The sequence below is a fragment of the Lagenorhynchus albirostris genome, chromosome 3, assembly GCF_949774975.1.
Source record: "Lagenorhynchus albirostris chromosome 3, mLagAlb1.1, whole genome shotgun sequence".
Lineage (NCBI taxonomy): Eukaryota > Metazoa > Chordata > Mammalia > Artiodactyla > Delphinidae > Lagenorhynchus > Lagenorhynchus albirostris.
Genome location: NC_083097.1, coordinates 161,964,972 through 161,977,782, shown reverse-complemented (window position 1 = coordinate 161,977,782; position 12,811 = coordinate 161,964,972). Strand labels below are relative to the sequence as shown.

Genomic DNA, 12,811 nt, shown 5'->3' with positions numbered 1-12,811 from the left:
GGCCAAAAAACAAAACAAAAAGATAAATCCATGAGGCAATTCCACCCCTAAAGAGATGGTGTCCCTGTGTCTGCGTTAGCCACTCCTGGAAACACTGTGTGTCCCTGTCCTGCCTCAGAGCTAATGGGAGACACATAGGCAGGGTCAGGGAGGTTTGGGTTGGAGACATGCGGGCTCTGGCAGAAAGTTCTTTTCCTTTCTGATTTCTCCATGAAGGAGTAGCCTCATCTCTTAGGAAGCAGCCCTCCTGGCAGGAGAAGCACCACACTGAAACCTGGGAGGGTGGGCACTTACACTGCCACGGGGTCTTGATCCGTAACAAGAACAGACCAGGCACCGGAGAGTTTTCAGGACACGGCCCCTCGACCGCCAGCTTGTACCTCGAATGGTGGAATCTTAGGCAGGATCTGGAGACATCCCCTCTATGTTCTAACTCACTTACGGGTTCTTTTTCATTGGCCTGCCTGCCACAGAGAGAACCAGGGCTCCGGGGTCCCCGTGTCGGGCCCCAACCTGTCCACCACCCGACCGATCCAGCAGGACCTGGGCCGCCAAGACCCACCCCTGGCCGAGGATATTGACAACATGAAGAACAACAAGCTAGCCACCGCGGAGTCAGCCAGTCCCCACGACAGCCTCGGCCACGCCGGCCTGCCCCAGAGCCCGGCCAAGATGGCGAACAGCACCGACCCCAGCCCCGCGCCTGCCCCACCTGCCACGGCCGCCAACCCCCAGAACGCTTCCAGCCGCCGGACACCCAACAACCCGGGGAACCCGTCCAACCCCGGCCCCCCCAAGACCCCCGAGAACAGCCTTATCGTCACCAACCCCAGCAGCACCCAGACCACCTCAGCTAAGACTGCCAGGAAACCCGACCACACCACGGTGGACATCCCCCCGGCCTGCCCGCGCCCCCTCAATCACACCGTCGTCCAAGGTATGAGCTCCAATCTCACACGTGAGCCGGCCTCCTGGGCTCAATCCCCAGAGGCTCCGTTGGGTGACTCTGGACAGTGACTCCACCTCTCTGGCCTCAGTTGCTTCATCTGGAAAATGGGTAGAGACATAGTTCCTGCCCCCACAGGGCTGCTGGGAGAATTAAATGAGATAATATGCATACGATGCCTGGCAAGTACACAATAGGTTAGCAACATTTCCTGCATCCCAAATTCCCACAGGGGAGCCAGGGGGCCACCATATTTGAGGAGTCAACGGATTCCTCTGATGGAAATCTGGGGGAGTCAGATGATTCTTTAGGCCGGCGCTGTCCAAAAGAAATGTGACACAGGCCGCCTGTGTAATGTTAAACTTTCTAGGGGAGTTCCCTGGCGGTCCAGCGGTTAGGACTCCGTGCTTCCACTGCAGGGGGCACGGATTCGATCCCTGGTTGGGGAACTAAGATCCCGCAAGCCGAGTGGTGCGGCCAAAATAATGAATTAATTTATTTATTAAACTTTGTAGTAGCCATGTTAAAAGAAAGCAAGAAGGGACGAAAGGAGAAAAGGAGGGAGGGAAGAGGGAGGAAGGAAGGAAGGAAGGAGTGATTTTAAAAATAAAGAAGAAATAGGTGAATTGAACTTTAATAGTTAAATCGTATTTAACCCAAAATACTATTGATTTGTATCCAGAGTGTTAACATGTCAATGTGTCATCAATACCTTCTACATTATTAACGAGCTACCTTACATTCTTTTTCTCGTACTCAGTCTTGGAAATCTGGCATGTTTTTACACTGCATGCCGCAGTTTGGACTAGCCACGTTTCAGATGCTGGACAGTGCAGGTCTAGGACCTTGAGGGATTGGCTGTTTTTGCCTCCCACCCCCAAACTCCCCCTTGTAAGATCTGAGAAGCACCAGGAATTCAGAAATTACCCTGAGCTTATTATTTTTAAGATGATAATGGTAGCCCAGTTCTATGCAAAAGCTGTCCATGAGTTTGCTCTATAAATGCTTGCCACAGTCCTACAAGGCGGATCTTGTCCTTGTGCCCATTTCACAGATGGAAAAACTGAGGCTCAGCAAGGCTCAGCCTGTCCACCGTCCCATAGAGTGGCTAGGCTGCAGGATCAATGCTCAGGAGGATGGTGCCTCACCCCACTCAGGAGAGGGGTGTTAATGGGGGGAAACCCTGCAGTTTGACTATGGGAGGGGCTCAGTATTCCCATCTGTAAAGTGGGGCTCTTGGTACTCACCCCGCCTGCCTCCAAGTGACAATAGAAAGGTCCTCATAGGCTGGGGGGTAGGTCTATGTTAGTTTCCCGTGAGGGTCCCAGCAGACTCAAGGCTGTAGAGCGGTTGAGAGCAAGCACTCTGGGGCCAGGCTACCCGGGTTCAAATCCCAGCTTTGCCACATCCCAGCCATGTGACCTCAGGCAAGCCACTTCACCTCTCTGTGCCTCAGTTTCCTCATCTGTAAAGTGGGGATCATAAAGTACCAACCTCATAGGGTCAGGTGAGGATTAAATGGCATAATAGGGTGCCTGGCACATAGTAGGCGCTTTGTGTCAGCTGCTTATTGCCTGCTCTGAAGAGTAGGCAGGAGACCAGAGGTTTGTGGGAAATCGTGGAGGGAGCCCTGTGTTGGTTCTTGTCCCAACAGTGAACAAAAACGCCAACCCAGACCCACTGCCAAAAAAGGAGGAAGAGAAGAAAGAGGAGGAGGAAGACGACCCCGGGGAAGACGGCCCCAAGCCCATGCCCCCCTACAGCTCCATGTTTATCCTCTCTACGACCAACCCGTGAGTATGGCCCACGGCCAGGGCAGGGGGCCCAGGGCTCCCACTGGGGCAGTGGCAGTCAGGACAGAGGGCAGACCCAGACAAAGGGTAGTGGGGGAGAGTTGCCTCTAAGACCATTAGTCCATAGGAGACCTTTGAGCAAATTAAAAAAATGATGTCCCTTTCTTAAGTCATATAAGATAGAAACTTATCGTAAAGTACTGATTTTGTTGGAAAAGACCCCCTCCTGCCACCAACTAAAAACCACTGTCATAAATATCTACACTGTCTGTGATGTGAGAGGTGTCCCTTAGAAATGGCTTCCTTGTGCAGTGCACAACCTGTACAATTGTACATGGCAGCCCTGGTCCCTGAGCTCTGCTCTACAAGGATTTGGATTTTGGGTAGATGATCTCTGAGTTCACGGCCCTCTGTCTTGGGCATCCTTGAGGAGGCTGGATTATTTAGGGGAGAAATTTATCTCATGTATGTCTTGGTGGCTCAGAGGTTGTTTTAGAATTGCATTTTTCCAAAGGGTATTTTTTGAAACCCTGGTCCCTCAAAATGCTTCTTAGCAAAGGAGAATCATGTCAAATAAGCTGCAGGGGAAACTGCTTTCTCTAACCTGCCCCTTGGAGCTCACCCTGTGCATTTACTTTTTTATGTGGTGGACATTATCTATTTTAATAAAGAAATTCTTATGTGGCACTTAGTACCAGGCCCTCTTCTGAATACTTTACAAATAAAAAAATTTTCTCATAATAACCCTGTAGGGGTTGGTACTTTGCTTATCCCCATTGGACAGATGAAGAAACTGAGGTCCAGAGAGATGAAGTCACCTGCCCGAAGTCAAACAGCAAGCAAGTGGGAGAGCCCAGACAGACTGACTCCAGCATCCTTGTTCTTAGCCACTCAGCCCTGCAGCCATTCATACAATCTCATGACATATTTATCATTATTAGCTCCACTTGAGGTTAATTATTTCATTATTATCTCATTAGCATATTAAAGACTCTGATAAGGCCTGCAATTCATAATTTAGGTAACTAACTTTTTGGAGCCCCTACCATATACCAGGCCTATATTAACTCTTTTGATGCTCACATTCTTGTGAGTTAGGCACTGTTGTTATGGTCATTTCACCGACGAGGGCACTGAGGTACAATAACTTGCCTAAGGTCACTCAACTAATGAAAAAAAAAAAAAGGAAATCTACTTAACCCAGAATTTCCCAATTTTGTTTGACCATGTGACATTTTATGCATAAAAAGCTTTTCATCTCCTACAGAATCAAGGACAATATTTCTTCAACCCAGCCTGTGAGTTAAGATGTTCCAAGAGGGTGTTTTGGAAGTGATGGGAACTTATAAACAGAGATGGGGATATCTTCCCTCGCTGAGGGCTCCCCTGCCCCAGGAGGGTCCACAGATGAAGGAGCTTGTTACTCTGTTGGGTGTGGGACCTTGGGAGTTAGAGATCTCAGATAGCGGTAGGTGACATAAGGAGATGACACAGGAAGGGGCTCAATAGCCTGTGGTCTGAGTGGACCTCTGCACGCCTCCCTGTCCCCAACAGCCTTCGCCGCCTGTGCCATTACATCCTGAACCTGCGCTACTTTGAGATGTGCATCCTCATGGTCATTGCCATGAGCAGCATCGCCCTGGCGGCCGAGGACCCCGTGCAGCCCAACGCACCGCGAAACAATGTGAGTCCCACCCAGCAGGTTCCTTCCAGCCCAGCTACTCTGTCACAGGCCACTTTCTCCTGCATCATAAAAGCTGATAGCTAGGGTGGAAGAAATGTTGGGCGTACCCCTGGGCACAGCCCTTGTGGCCACTGGTTGGGAGGGGAAGCTCTGATTCTCTTCTTGAGGAAGAATGTTCCTTGCGACTGTGGTTCTGTGTGCCTGGTGGGGAAGAGGTGGCCGAGAGGGGCTGAAAAGTGCTGGAATCCCTGGTGGGAGGAGTGAGTCTGGCAGGATGTGGAGGTGTACAAGCTCTGCATGGAAGGTGGGGGGTACTGAGACAGAGGGTGCCCCAGAGGCATCTCCTCTGCAGTCAGGTCTCACCACATGGACCTTTTTGTTTTGATGCGAAGCTTTGAAAGAAAGGATTATTTTGACTCAGAGGCACCTCCTAAACTTTGAGCTTTGGGGAGAGCTAAAAAGCTCTCCGTTTGGGGGCCCAAGGTCTGCTAACAGCCCCTGTCAGTTGAGCACTTGCCGTGTCCCAGGCACAACCCCAGGTGCTTGGGGTATCCCCATTGGACAGATGAGGAAACTGAGGCTCAGGGAGGCTTAGTGACCTGTCCAGGGTCACACGGCAGAATTCCAATTCTGCCCCCACTAGATCTCCCGCTGCTTCCCTCAACTGTCACCATTTATCAAACACCTTCTGTGCTCATGTTCCCCTTAAGTCCTGCCATGCAGGAATGACTGTGTGCCGTGGTTGAGAGGGGAAACCAAGGCACCAGCAGGCCAGGGCATAACAGAGGCCGGACTGGCGTCAGCGCCTCCTTCCCCAGCTCCTTCCTCTACCCCCATCAGCCCCCACGCGAGCCATCTTCCTCTGGGAGTCAGGCCCTGCTGCCCTCGCTAAGTAGGTTAGGAGCCTTGGCGAGGCTGGCACGTCCCATGAATCAAGCCCGTCCTCAGCTTACTTTGCACTTTCCCTTCCTTCACAGGCCTGCCAGGCCCCCTGGGGACCCGATGCGGGAGATGGAAGGAAATAATTAGAACAAGCCTCCTGAAGGAAACTGGTACCAGGGCAGGGCTGAGGCTGCACTCTCTTATCTCCTGCTGCCTCGTTTCAACTAGGGACCCAGGGAGCCAGGCTTGGGGAAGGGGCGTCCCAGGAGGGATCCGCAAACCCCCTGCTGGCTCTAGGAGACTGGAGCAGGCTTTGTCTCTGGCAAGGAGGAGATGGGCATGGGGGGTCCAGGGGGACCACTGCAGCTCCTGGGATTGTAGAGAACCCTGGCAGGGCTCAGACCAGCCCCCATGGAGTGTTTGCAGAGCTCCGGTTCCCCTGCCCCACCCCCATGGCTCCATCTCACAGTTGAAACATCTCTCCTCAAAGCCCTCCCTCTTCTGGGCTTCCCTGGCTGTCCAGTGGTTAAGACTCCACACTTCCACGGCAGGGGGCACGGGTTTGATCCCTGGTTGGGGAACTGAGATCCCACATGCCGCGCGGCCGAAAACATAATAATAATTTTCTTTCTAAAAGCCCTCTCTCTTCAAGAGCATGGTAAAGCAGCTGATACCCCGGGCCCCCTCCCGAGCTCTTTTTATTAGCTGATCTAGAACAGGCCTCAGAAAAGTGCACAGAACACGTATGATCCATTCATTTATCAAGTGCACTCCCCCACGTGAGCACCACCCAAGCCAAGAAGTAGAACAAAACTGAGCGTGACCACAGGCATCTCTCTGATCGCCCCCATCCCTTCCCTCTGGAGCTCGGTCCACAAGTGGGAACAAGGTCTTCAGACACGTTTGGGTGTTGTGAGTTGGGACAGGTGGCGGGTTGCTACTGGCATCGAGAGGGTGGGGACCAGGGACACCGTTCATCACCCTGCAGTGCACAGGGCAGCCTCACCACAGAGAATGACCTGACCCCTATTGTCAACAGGACTTGAAAAACCCTCCCTTAGAGGTATCAAAATCCCCGCTTCTGGAAGGAGCGTTTCTTGGCTGCTCTGATTTTCCCACCTGTACGTGCCTCCTTAAACACTAGAATTTGTTTGCCTGTTTCTAACACTGAACAGATGGGATACATTCTATGCATCTCTCTGTCACCCAAAATCATGTCCACCATGAGATGAGCATGTATTGATGTTGATGGTGACAGTCATTCTTTTCCGTTGCTGTTGAATATTCCACTCCATGCCATCATGTGTTTACGCATCTTCCATTTGACACACGTTTGGATTGTCTGCAGTTTAGAATGCTGTCACGGCATCCCCTACCCCCACCATGGGGCCCCTGGGCTTGACTTTCTCCAGGGTCTAAAACCAGAAACGGAGCTTCTGGATCATACATAGCATTTACATGAGGTTGGCCCCAAAGATGCAGCCAGAATGTTTACTCGCACCAGCAATGTACAAGGCTCCCACTGCTCCACGGTCTTGTCCACACTTGGTGCTGTCAGCTCTCTCATTTAGCCAACCTGGTGGGTGTGGAATCTCATTGGGACTTTGATTTGCATTTCCCTGTGATAAATGAGACTGAGAACCTTTTTGGATTCCAGTGAGCCACAGAAAATTGCCTTTTGTAGAGGTCCAAAAGATCTACATGTTAGATACGGTTGAACCTAATTTCTTGGTCTTTTGATTTCCTCTTGCTCCACTTATTAAGCTCTCCAGAATTGGATTCAGCTGACCACCTGGCCTGCCTTTCCCCCCACCTCCTTTCCTTCCTTCTTTCCTCCTTTCCTTCCATTTATTGCTTTATTTAGTAATTATTTAATGAGCAACTACTGTGTGCCACGTGCTGAGCTAAACATCAAGGATTGACAGGGTATGAGACAGTCCCTGCCATCTCAGAGCTCACAGAGCACCGGGCCTTTATCCATGCTGTGCCCTCTGCCCGGTGCACCTGAAATGCTCTCCCACCACCATCCCTTCAGCCTTCCCAGAACCTTCCAGCCCCTTGCTGCACATCCCAGGAAGTTAGCCATCCTGGCCGCTCTGGTCTCCAATGGCCCTTCAAGCACCACACATAATGAGAATGTGAGTGGTGACCACACAGATCACAGATCCCAGCTCCTGCAGGACCCAGTGCAGCCACAGCTATTCATGCATTCATTCAGCAAACATTTCTTGAGTATGCCTGGCCCTGTACTATAAGCTGGAGATGCCACAGGGACAGATAAACATCCCTGCCCTTGTGAGGTTGACTTTCAGGTTGGGGAGGTAGACAGTGAGATTATTAATAACTATAACAAATAGTGTGTCAGGATGTGATAAGTGCTAGGGATGAGGGATATGGGGGAAGGGGTAGACTTGGTGGAATTTTAAACAGGCAGTCAGGGAAGGCCTCACTGAGAAAGTGATATTTGAGCCAAGTCATAAAGGAGGAGAGAGAGGGAATCAGTTGGAACATGGGGAAGAGCATTCCGGGCAGAGGGAACAGCCTGTGCAAAGGCCCTGAGGTGAGAACATCCAGGGTGGCAGAATCAGAGTGAGCAAGGGGGAGAGTAGGACAAGATGAGGGCAAGGAGGTGGCCAGGCAGATTGTGCAGGGCCTTGGAGGCCACGAGGAGGACTTTGGCTTTTACCCGAGTGCGGTGTGAGCCACAGAGGGGTTCTCGAGCAGAGAAGAGGGTGGTGGGTGACCTGACTTGAGTGCTCGCAGGCGCCCTCTGGTGGCCATCCTTAGTAATTACCAGCCCTTACTTCTCCAAGGCAAATCTGATGAAGTCAGTCCCCTGCGCGTACCACGTGCTGGGCACTGCGCCAGCACACTCAACATCCTCATGCCAGGGTCACACCATGGATGTGCTATGGCATGGCCAGGAAAGGGGCCAGAGTGCGGGATGTTGCCCGTCCAGACAGAAACCACTAATGCCTGCTCTTGTGTAAAGTGGTGGGGTGAGGGAGAATCAACCCACCCTGCTGAGTGTGTGGCCCCGGAGTGGGGAGGGAGTTGGGCACCACAGTGAGGTTTGTCCCCAGTGTCTGTCCTGGACGGCTAATCATGTTTAGGAAACCCTGTGTGGGAACAGTTACTCACCCAGGAGACCCAGCAGGTCAGAGGCACTGGGGGATCAGACCTGTCACCCACAGAGATGCAGTCCTCCCTGAACTTCCCTGGGGCCACCTCTAGTCCATATAGTGCTTTGGGCAGATAAAAAAGGCGCCCTTTCCTTTGGTAAGCAGACCAGCCTGGTAGAGTGATTTTTTTGCTAGGACTTTGCTGCCATCTGCTGGACAGTTTCAGTCACAACATACAAATCTGCCCTGAGACAGTGGGAGGAGGCCCTTGGGTAGTGCACGGCCTGCCCAACTGTACATGGATGCAGCATTTCCTCATGTGGATGGAGATTCTGCTCCCTGGGGACTTTGTTGGAGGCCACACACCCCAGTGGACCAAGGATAGGTGCACGGGGGGCTCTGCTGGAGCAAGCCAGTGATCGGCTGCTCCCTTGCTTTTATCCCCTGCAGGTACTGCGATATTTTGACTACGTTTTTACAGGCGTCTTTACCTTTGAGATGGTGATCAAGGTGAGTGCCAGGATTCCACAGGATTCTGCACCCTCAAGAATGCCACCCTGGTGCAGGAGGCTCACCCCAGAGATTAGAAATGCTTGATGTGTTTGAGGAACATCAAGGAAGCTGGTGCATCCAGAAGGAGTGAGAGAGGAGGGTGGGGAAACCAGGTCAGGGAGATGAGCAGGGAGGGACGAATCATGCAGGAACTTGGGGGCCACAGGGAGGACTTAGGCTTTTATCCCAAGTGAGGTGGGAGCCATGGAAGGTTCTGAGCAGAGGGACATGATTGGACTCAGGTGTTCACAGCCACCCTCTAGCCTGTCTGGGAGGGCAGGCTTGAGAGGGGGAGCAGGGTGGGTGGGACCCAAGAGAACTGGGAGCAGGCGATTGCACTGGTCCAGGCAGGAGATAATGGGGACCAGCCCAGGGTGGTGGCAGAGAAAGTGGTGAAAAGTCGGCAGATTCTTGGAAGGTTTGGAAGGCAGAACCAACAGGGTTTGCTAATGTATCTGATGTGGGGTGAGGAACCCAGGGGGATCCCAAGGTTTTGACCTAAGAACCAGCAAGTCAGAACTACCTTTCACAAGGTGGGAAGGTGCCTTGGGCAGGGGCTCTCACTCCTCCCCCAGGTCCTCTGGCCACTGTCCCAGCCCTTCAGGATGAGGTGGTCCCACTGACTACCATGCCCCCTCCTGTTGCCCCTCCTCCTGAGGCTAAAGGGTGGATCTTGGTCCCCAGGGTGGGGATGAGGGATCAGAGCGCTGTCTCTTCTCCTCCCATAGATGATCGACCTGGGGCTCGTCCTGCACCAGGGTGCCTACTTCCGTGACCTCTGGAACATTCTCGACTTCATAGTGGTCAGTGGGGCCCTGGTGGCCTTTGCCTTCACGTAAGTGTCCTCTCGAGGACTCCTCCTGCCTCTTCGTCCCTCCGTCCCCAGCCCATTGAATCAGGGGACGTGTTCTCGGGGTGTAAAGAAGGGGAGAGTGGGCTCCAGGGTGGTGGGAGGTATCCGCATGCGATCGGGAAGAGCTTCGATTGGCTTTTGCATGATGGCCACCACGGAGGAAGAAGGAGAAGGCCTCCCACCTTCTACCTCCTCACACAGCCATGCCACCGACCCCTTGCTCTGCTGCTTTCCGTAGACTAGCCCCACCGGGACATCTCATCTTCCTTCCGCTCTACAAGCTCTGCCCAAGCCACTGTCTCTTTGGGGAGCCCCTCAAAAGACAATCAGGAAACGAATGTGCATGAGAATTTGGATCCCCACCCTGTGCCCGAAGGCCCTGTAGTTAGAGACCTGATGACTCCCCTTGTGTGTCTTGAACTTCTCCTGGCAGTCCTAGGACACTCTGAAAGGTCATGCCTCATCATGCAGCTCCAAGATGGTGCCCAAATTCTGGGCAGCCACGTCAAAATGGCAGCTGGGTTCTGAGCAGCCGTTCCAACATGGCACCCGAATTCTGAGCAGCCCTTTTCAGATGGCACCTGAGGGCTCAGCAGTCATTCCAAGATGGCGCCCAAAGGCTTAGTAGCCGGTCCAAGATGCGATTCCAAGATGGCGTCCGAGGGCTGAGTAGCCATTAGCTCTTAGGGCCCTGGTAGCAAACTTAGCAGTACATTCCTCAACTTGTAGACGCTTGGGGCAGGATGGAAAAACCCTAATCAGCCCCTAATCCAGAAACAAATCTTCTTAGGGACCCTGTCTGTGCCCATCACAGTGGATCATTCCCAGAAAGAAAAGTCTCAAAGGGATTCAGACCCACCTCACCTACATAATGAGAAATCAGGGGCTTCCCCTTTGCCTCTGCCTCCTGGGCCCCTTCTCAGCAGACCTGGAAGAGTCCTTGAATGGCCCACCTGACCAAACAATGAGGACTTGGTTTTTCAGGAGGCCAGTGTGGTGGCCCGTTTCCAATTTAAGGGCTAAACTGGGCCATTCTCAGATCCTCCCCTGGGAGCACAATGAGATCAAGTTGTGTCAGAAGAGCAAGAAATCTCCAGAGTTTCTGGATGCCTCTGAGCTGGTGGAGATGTACCATGAAGGTCAGGAAGCTGAATGTATTTCTGACTCTGGCCAGACTTCCCACCCCCTTTCTCTTTGTCTTCCACTTTCTCTTCCTCTTTCTGTGTCTGCTCTTTTCCACTCCCTCTCCTTTTCTCTCTTTCTTCCTCTGTCCCTCTTCCACTCTTCCTCCTCTCTCTCCCACTTTTTTAAGTAATTGAGTATTTGATCATTAGAACGATGGAAGAGATCATCTCAAAACTTCAAGAAGTTTGGCTACATTTTCATTAAGATGTCCTGTAGGTTTAATACTAATAATAATCAAAGTGCACAGGAAATTAGAGGAGAAAGATTACCACAAATAAGACAAGGTATCCATGGCCTTCAGATATAAAAAGCAATTACAAATCAATAAGAAGCCCTGAACCTCAATAGGTAAGTGAGCACAGGATTTAACACAGAAATTTCACAGAATGCTGACTAATAAAAAATGAAAAAATAAACCTACCTCATTGGAATTAGGAGATGTATAAAATACAGACAAGATACAATTTATTTCTTATCAAGTTAGCACAAATTTCTTTCCCCAAAAAAGAGTCTAAAAGGTAATACACTGTGTATATGAGAATGTAATGAACTATGCTCCTCCCTCTGTCCATCAGTTATGTGAGCAACTTCTACAAGGTGTCAGTCAGGCACCATGCTAGGTCCTGAGAAAGTTTCGATTCTGAAAAGCCAAAACATTTGACTGCCCTCATCCTGGAGTGAATCCATCTCAAATCCCCTTCCCTCCCTTGCTCCTGTTTCTGTCTTTCTCCTTCTTTATCTTTCCCCTTTTCTCTCTCCTTCCCTCTCTGACTCCCTCTCTGTCTCTCTCTCTCTCTCTCCACCTCCCCTTCCCCTCCCTCCTCCCGTCTCCCCTCCCCCTTCCCCTCTCCTTCTCCCTCTCCCTCTCCTCCAGACTCTTTTCTCTCTCTCTCCCTTCCATCCTGTCCTTCGCCTTGACCTTCTGCCTAACCTGGGCCCCATGGCCTGGAGAAGGCAGACACTCTGCCATTTGCTCTGGCATCAAAAACCCAGTCCCCACCATGTTCTGACCTGGGGTGGTCTTCATGTCCAGGGAAGGCAAGTGCAGGCAAGCATCCCTCCCACACTTCCTCCAGCCCTCCAGGATGACGTCTGCCCAGCAGCCCCCAGGTCCCCCAGAGCTCAGAAAGAGACCACATCCATCTCTCCACACACAACACCCCCCTTTGCCAGCTGTGCCCTGGGTGGTGGGTTTTGCCCTCCGTGGCCACCACTGGGTGTAGTACAATAGAGGTAGTGTCTGCTGCCCATCAGTTCATCCTTGACACTTTCCTTCCAGACCTCTGTGGGAGCCAACAAGCTTCAGTGCTGAAGAGGGGGCCCCCACTATTGCCCTGTCCCATCTCCATCCCTCATTTGGCCTCCCAATTTGGGAAAAGTGTGGCCTTCGAAAGACCCGGGAACAAGCCTTTCAAACCGTAGAGCTTTGGCGATGATGGGCCACAGTTCCCCTGGAGCTGCAATTAGGCTCAACTTTAAGCAAACCTAATCTGCGAAAACAAAATTGTTTTTCCACCCAGAATCGAGCAAAATGGTTCTTTGCGTCTGCCAAAGAGTCTGCCACAGGGAGCTGATTTTGTTTTTTAATCTTTGAGTTTTTGTTTTAAATATAAAGTTATACAAGGGCATCCAAATTGAGCCTCCAGGTCCGAGAAATTTAGCAGCGTATTTGCAGAGTCAACCTGTGAAGCTGGTTTTATGAAGTTGCTAGAGGCATGAAGCCAGCCAGTTAATGCCATTGAAAATCCCTGTTTCCAATTGTTTTTTTCAATTCCTATGTGAGGAAAGGGTCTG

At 51.7% G+C, this 12,811-nt stretch overlaps 1 protein-coding gene across 3 annotated transcripts in view; it reads left to right on the top strand.

The window, feature by feature from the left end:
* Positions 1-12,811, top strand: part of CACNA1A (calcium voltage-gated channel subunit alpha1 A) — a 236,819-nt gene that overhangs the window by 166,890 nt on the left and 57,118 nt on the right. For all 3 annotated transcript variants that reach the window (XM_060144945.1, XM_060144944.1, XM_060144946.1), the window contains exons 20-24: positions 474-937; positions 2,601-2,739; positions 4,294-4,423; positions 8,878-8,937; positions 9,708-9,814. In XM_060144945.1, coding sequence (XP_060000928.1) covers positions 474-937; positions 2,601-2,739; positions 4,294-4,423; positions 8,878-8,937; positions 9,708-9,814 — 900 coding nt within the window. The remainder of the gene's footprint in view (positions 1-473; positions 938-2,600; positions 2,740-4,293; positions 4,424-8,877; positions 8,938-9,707; positions 9,815-12,811) is intronic.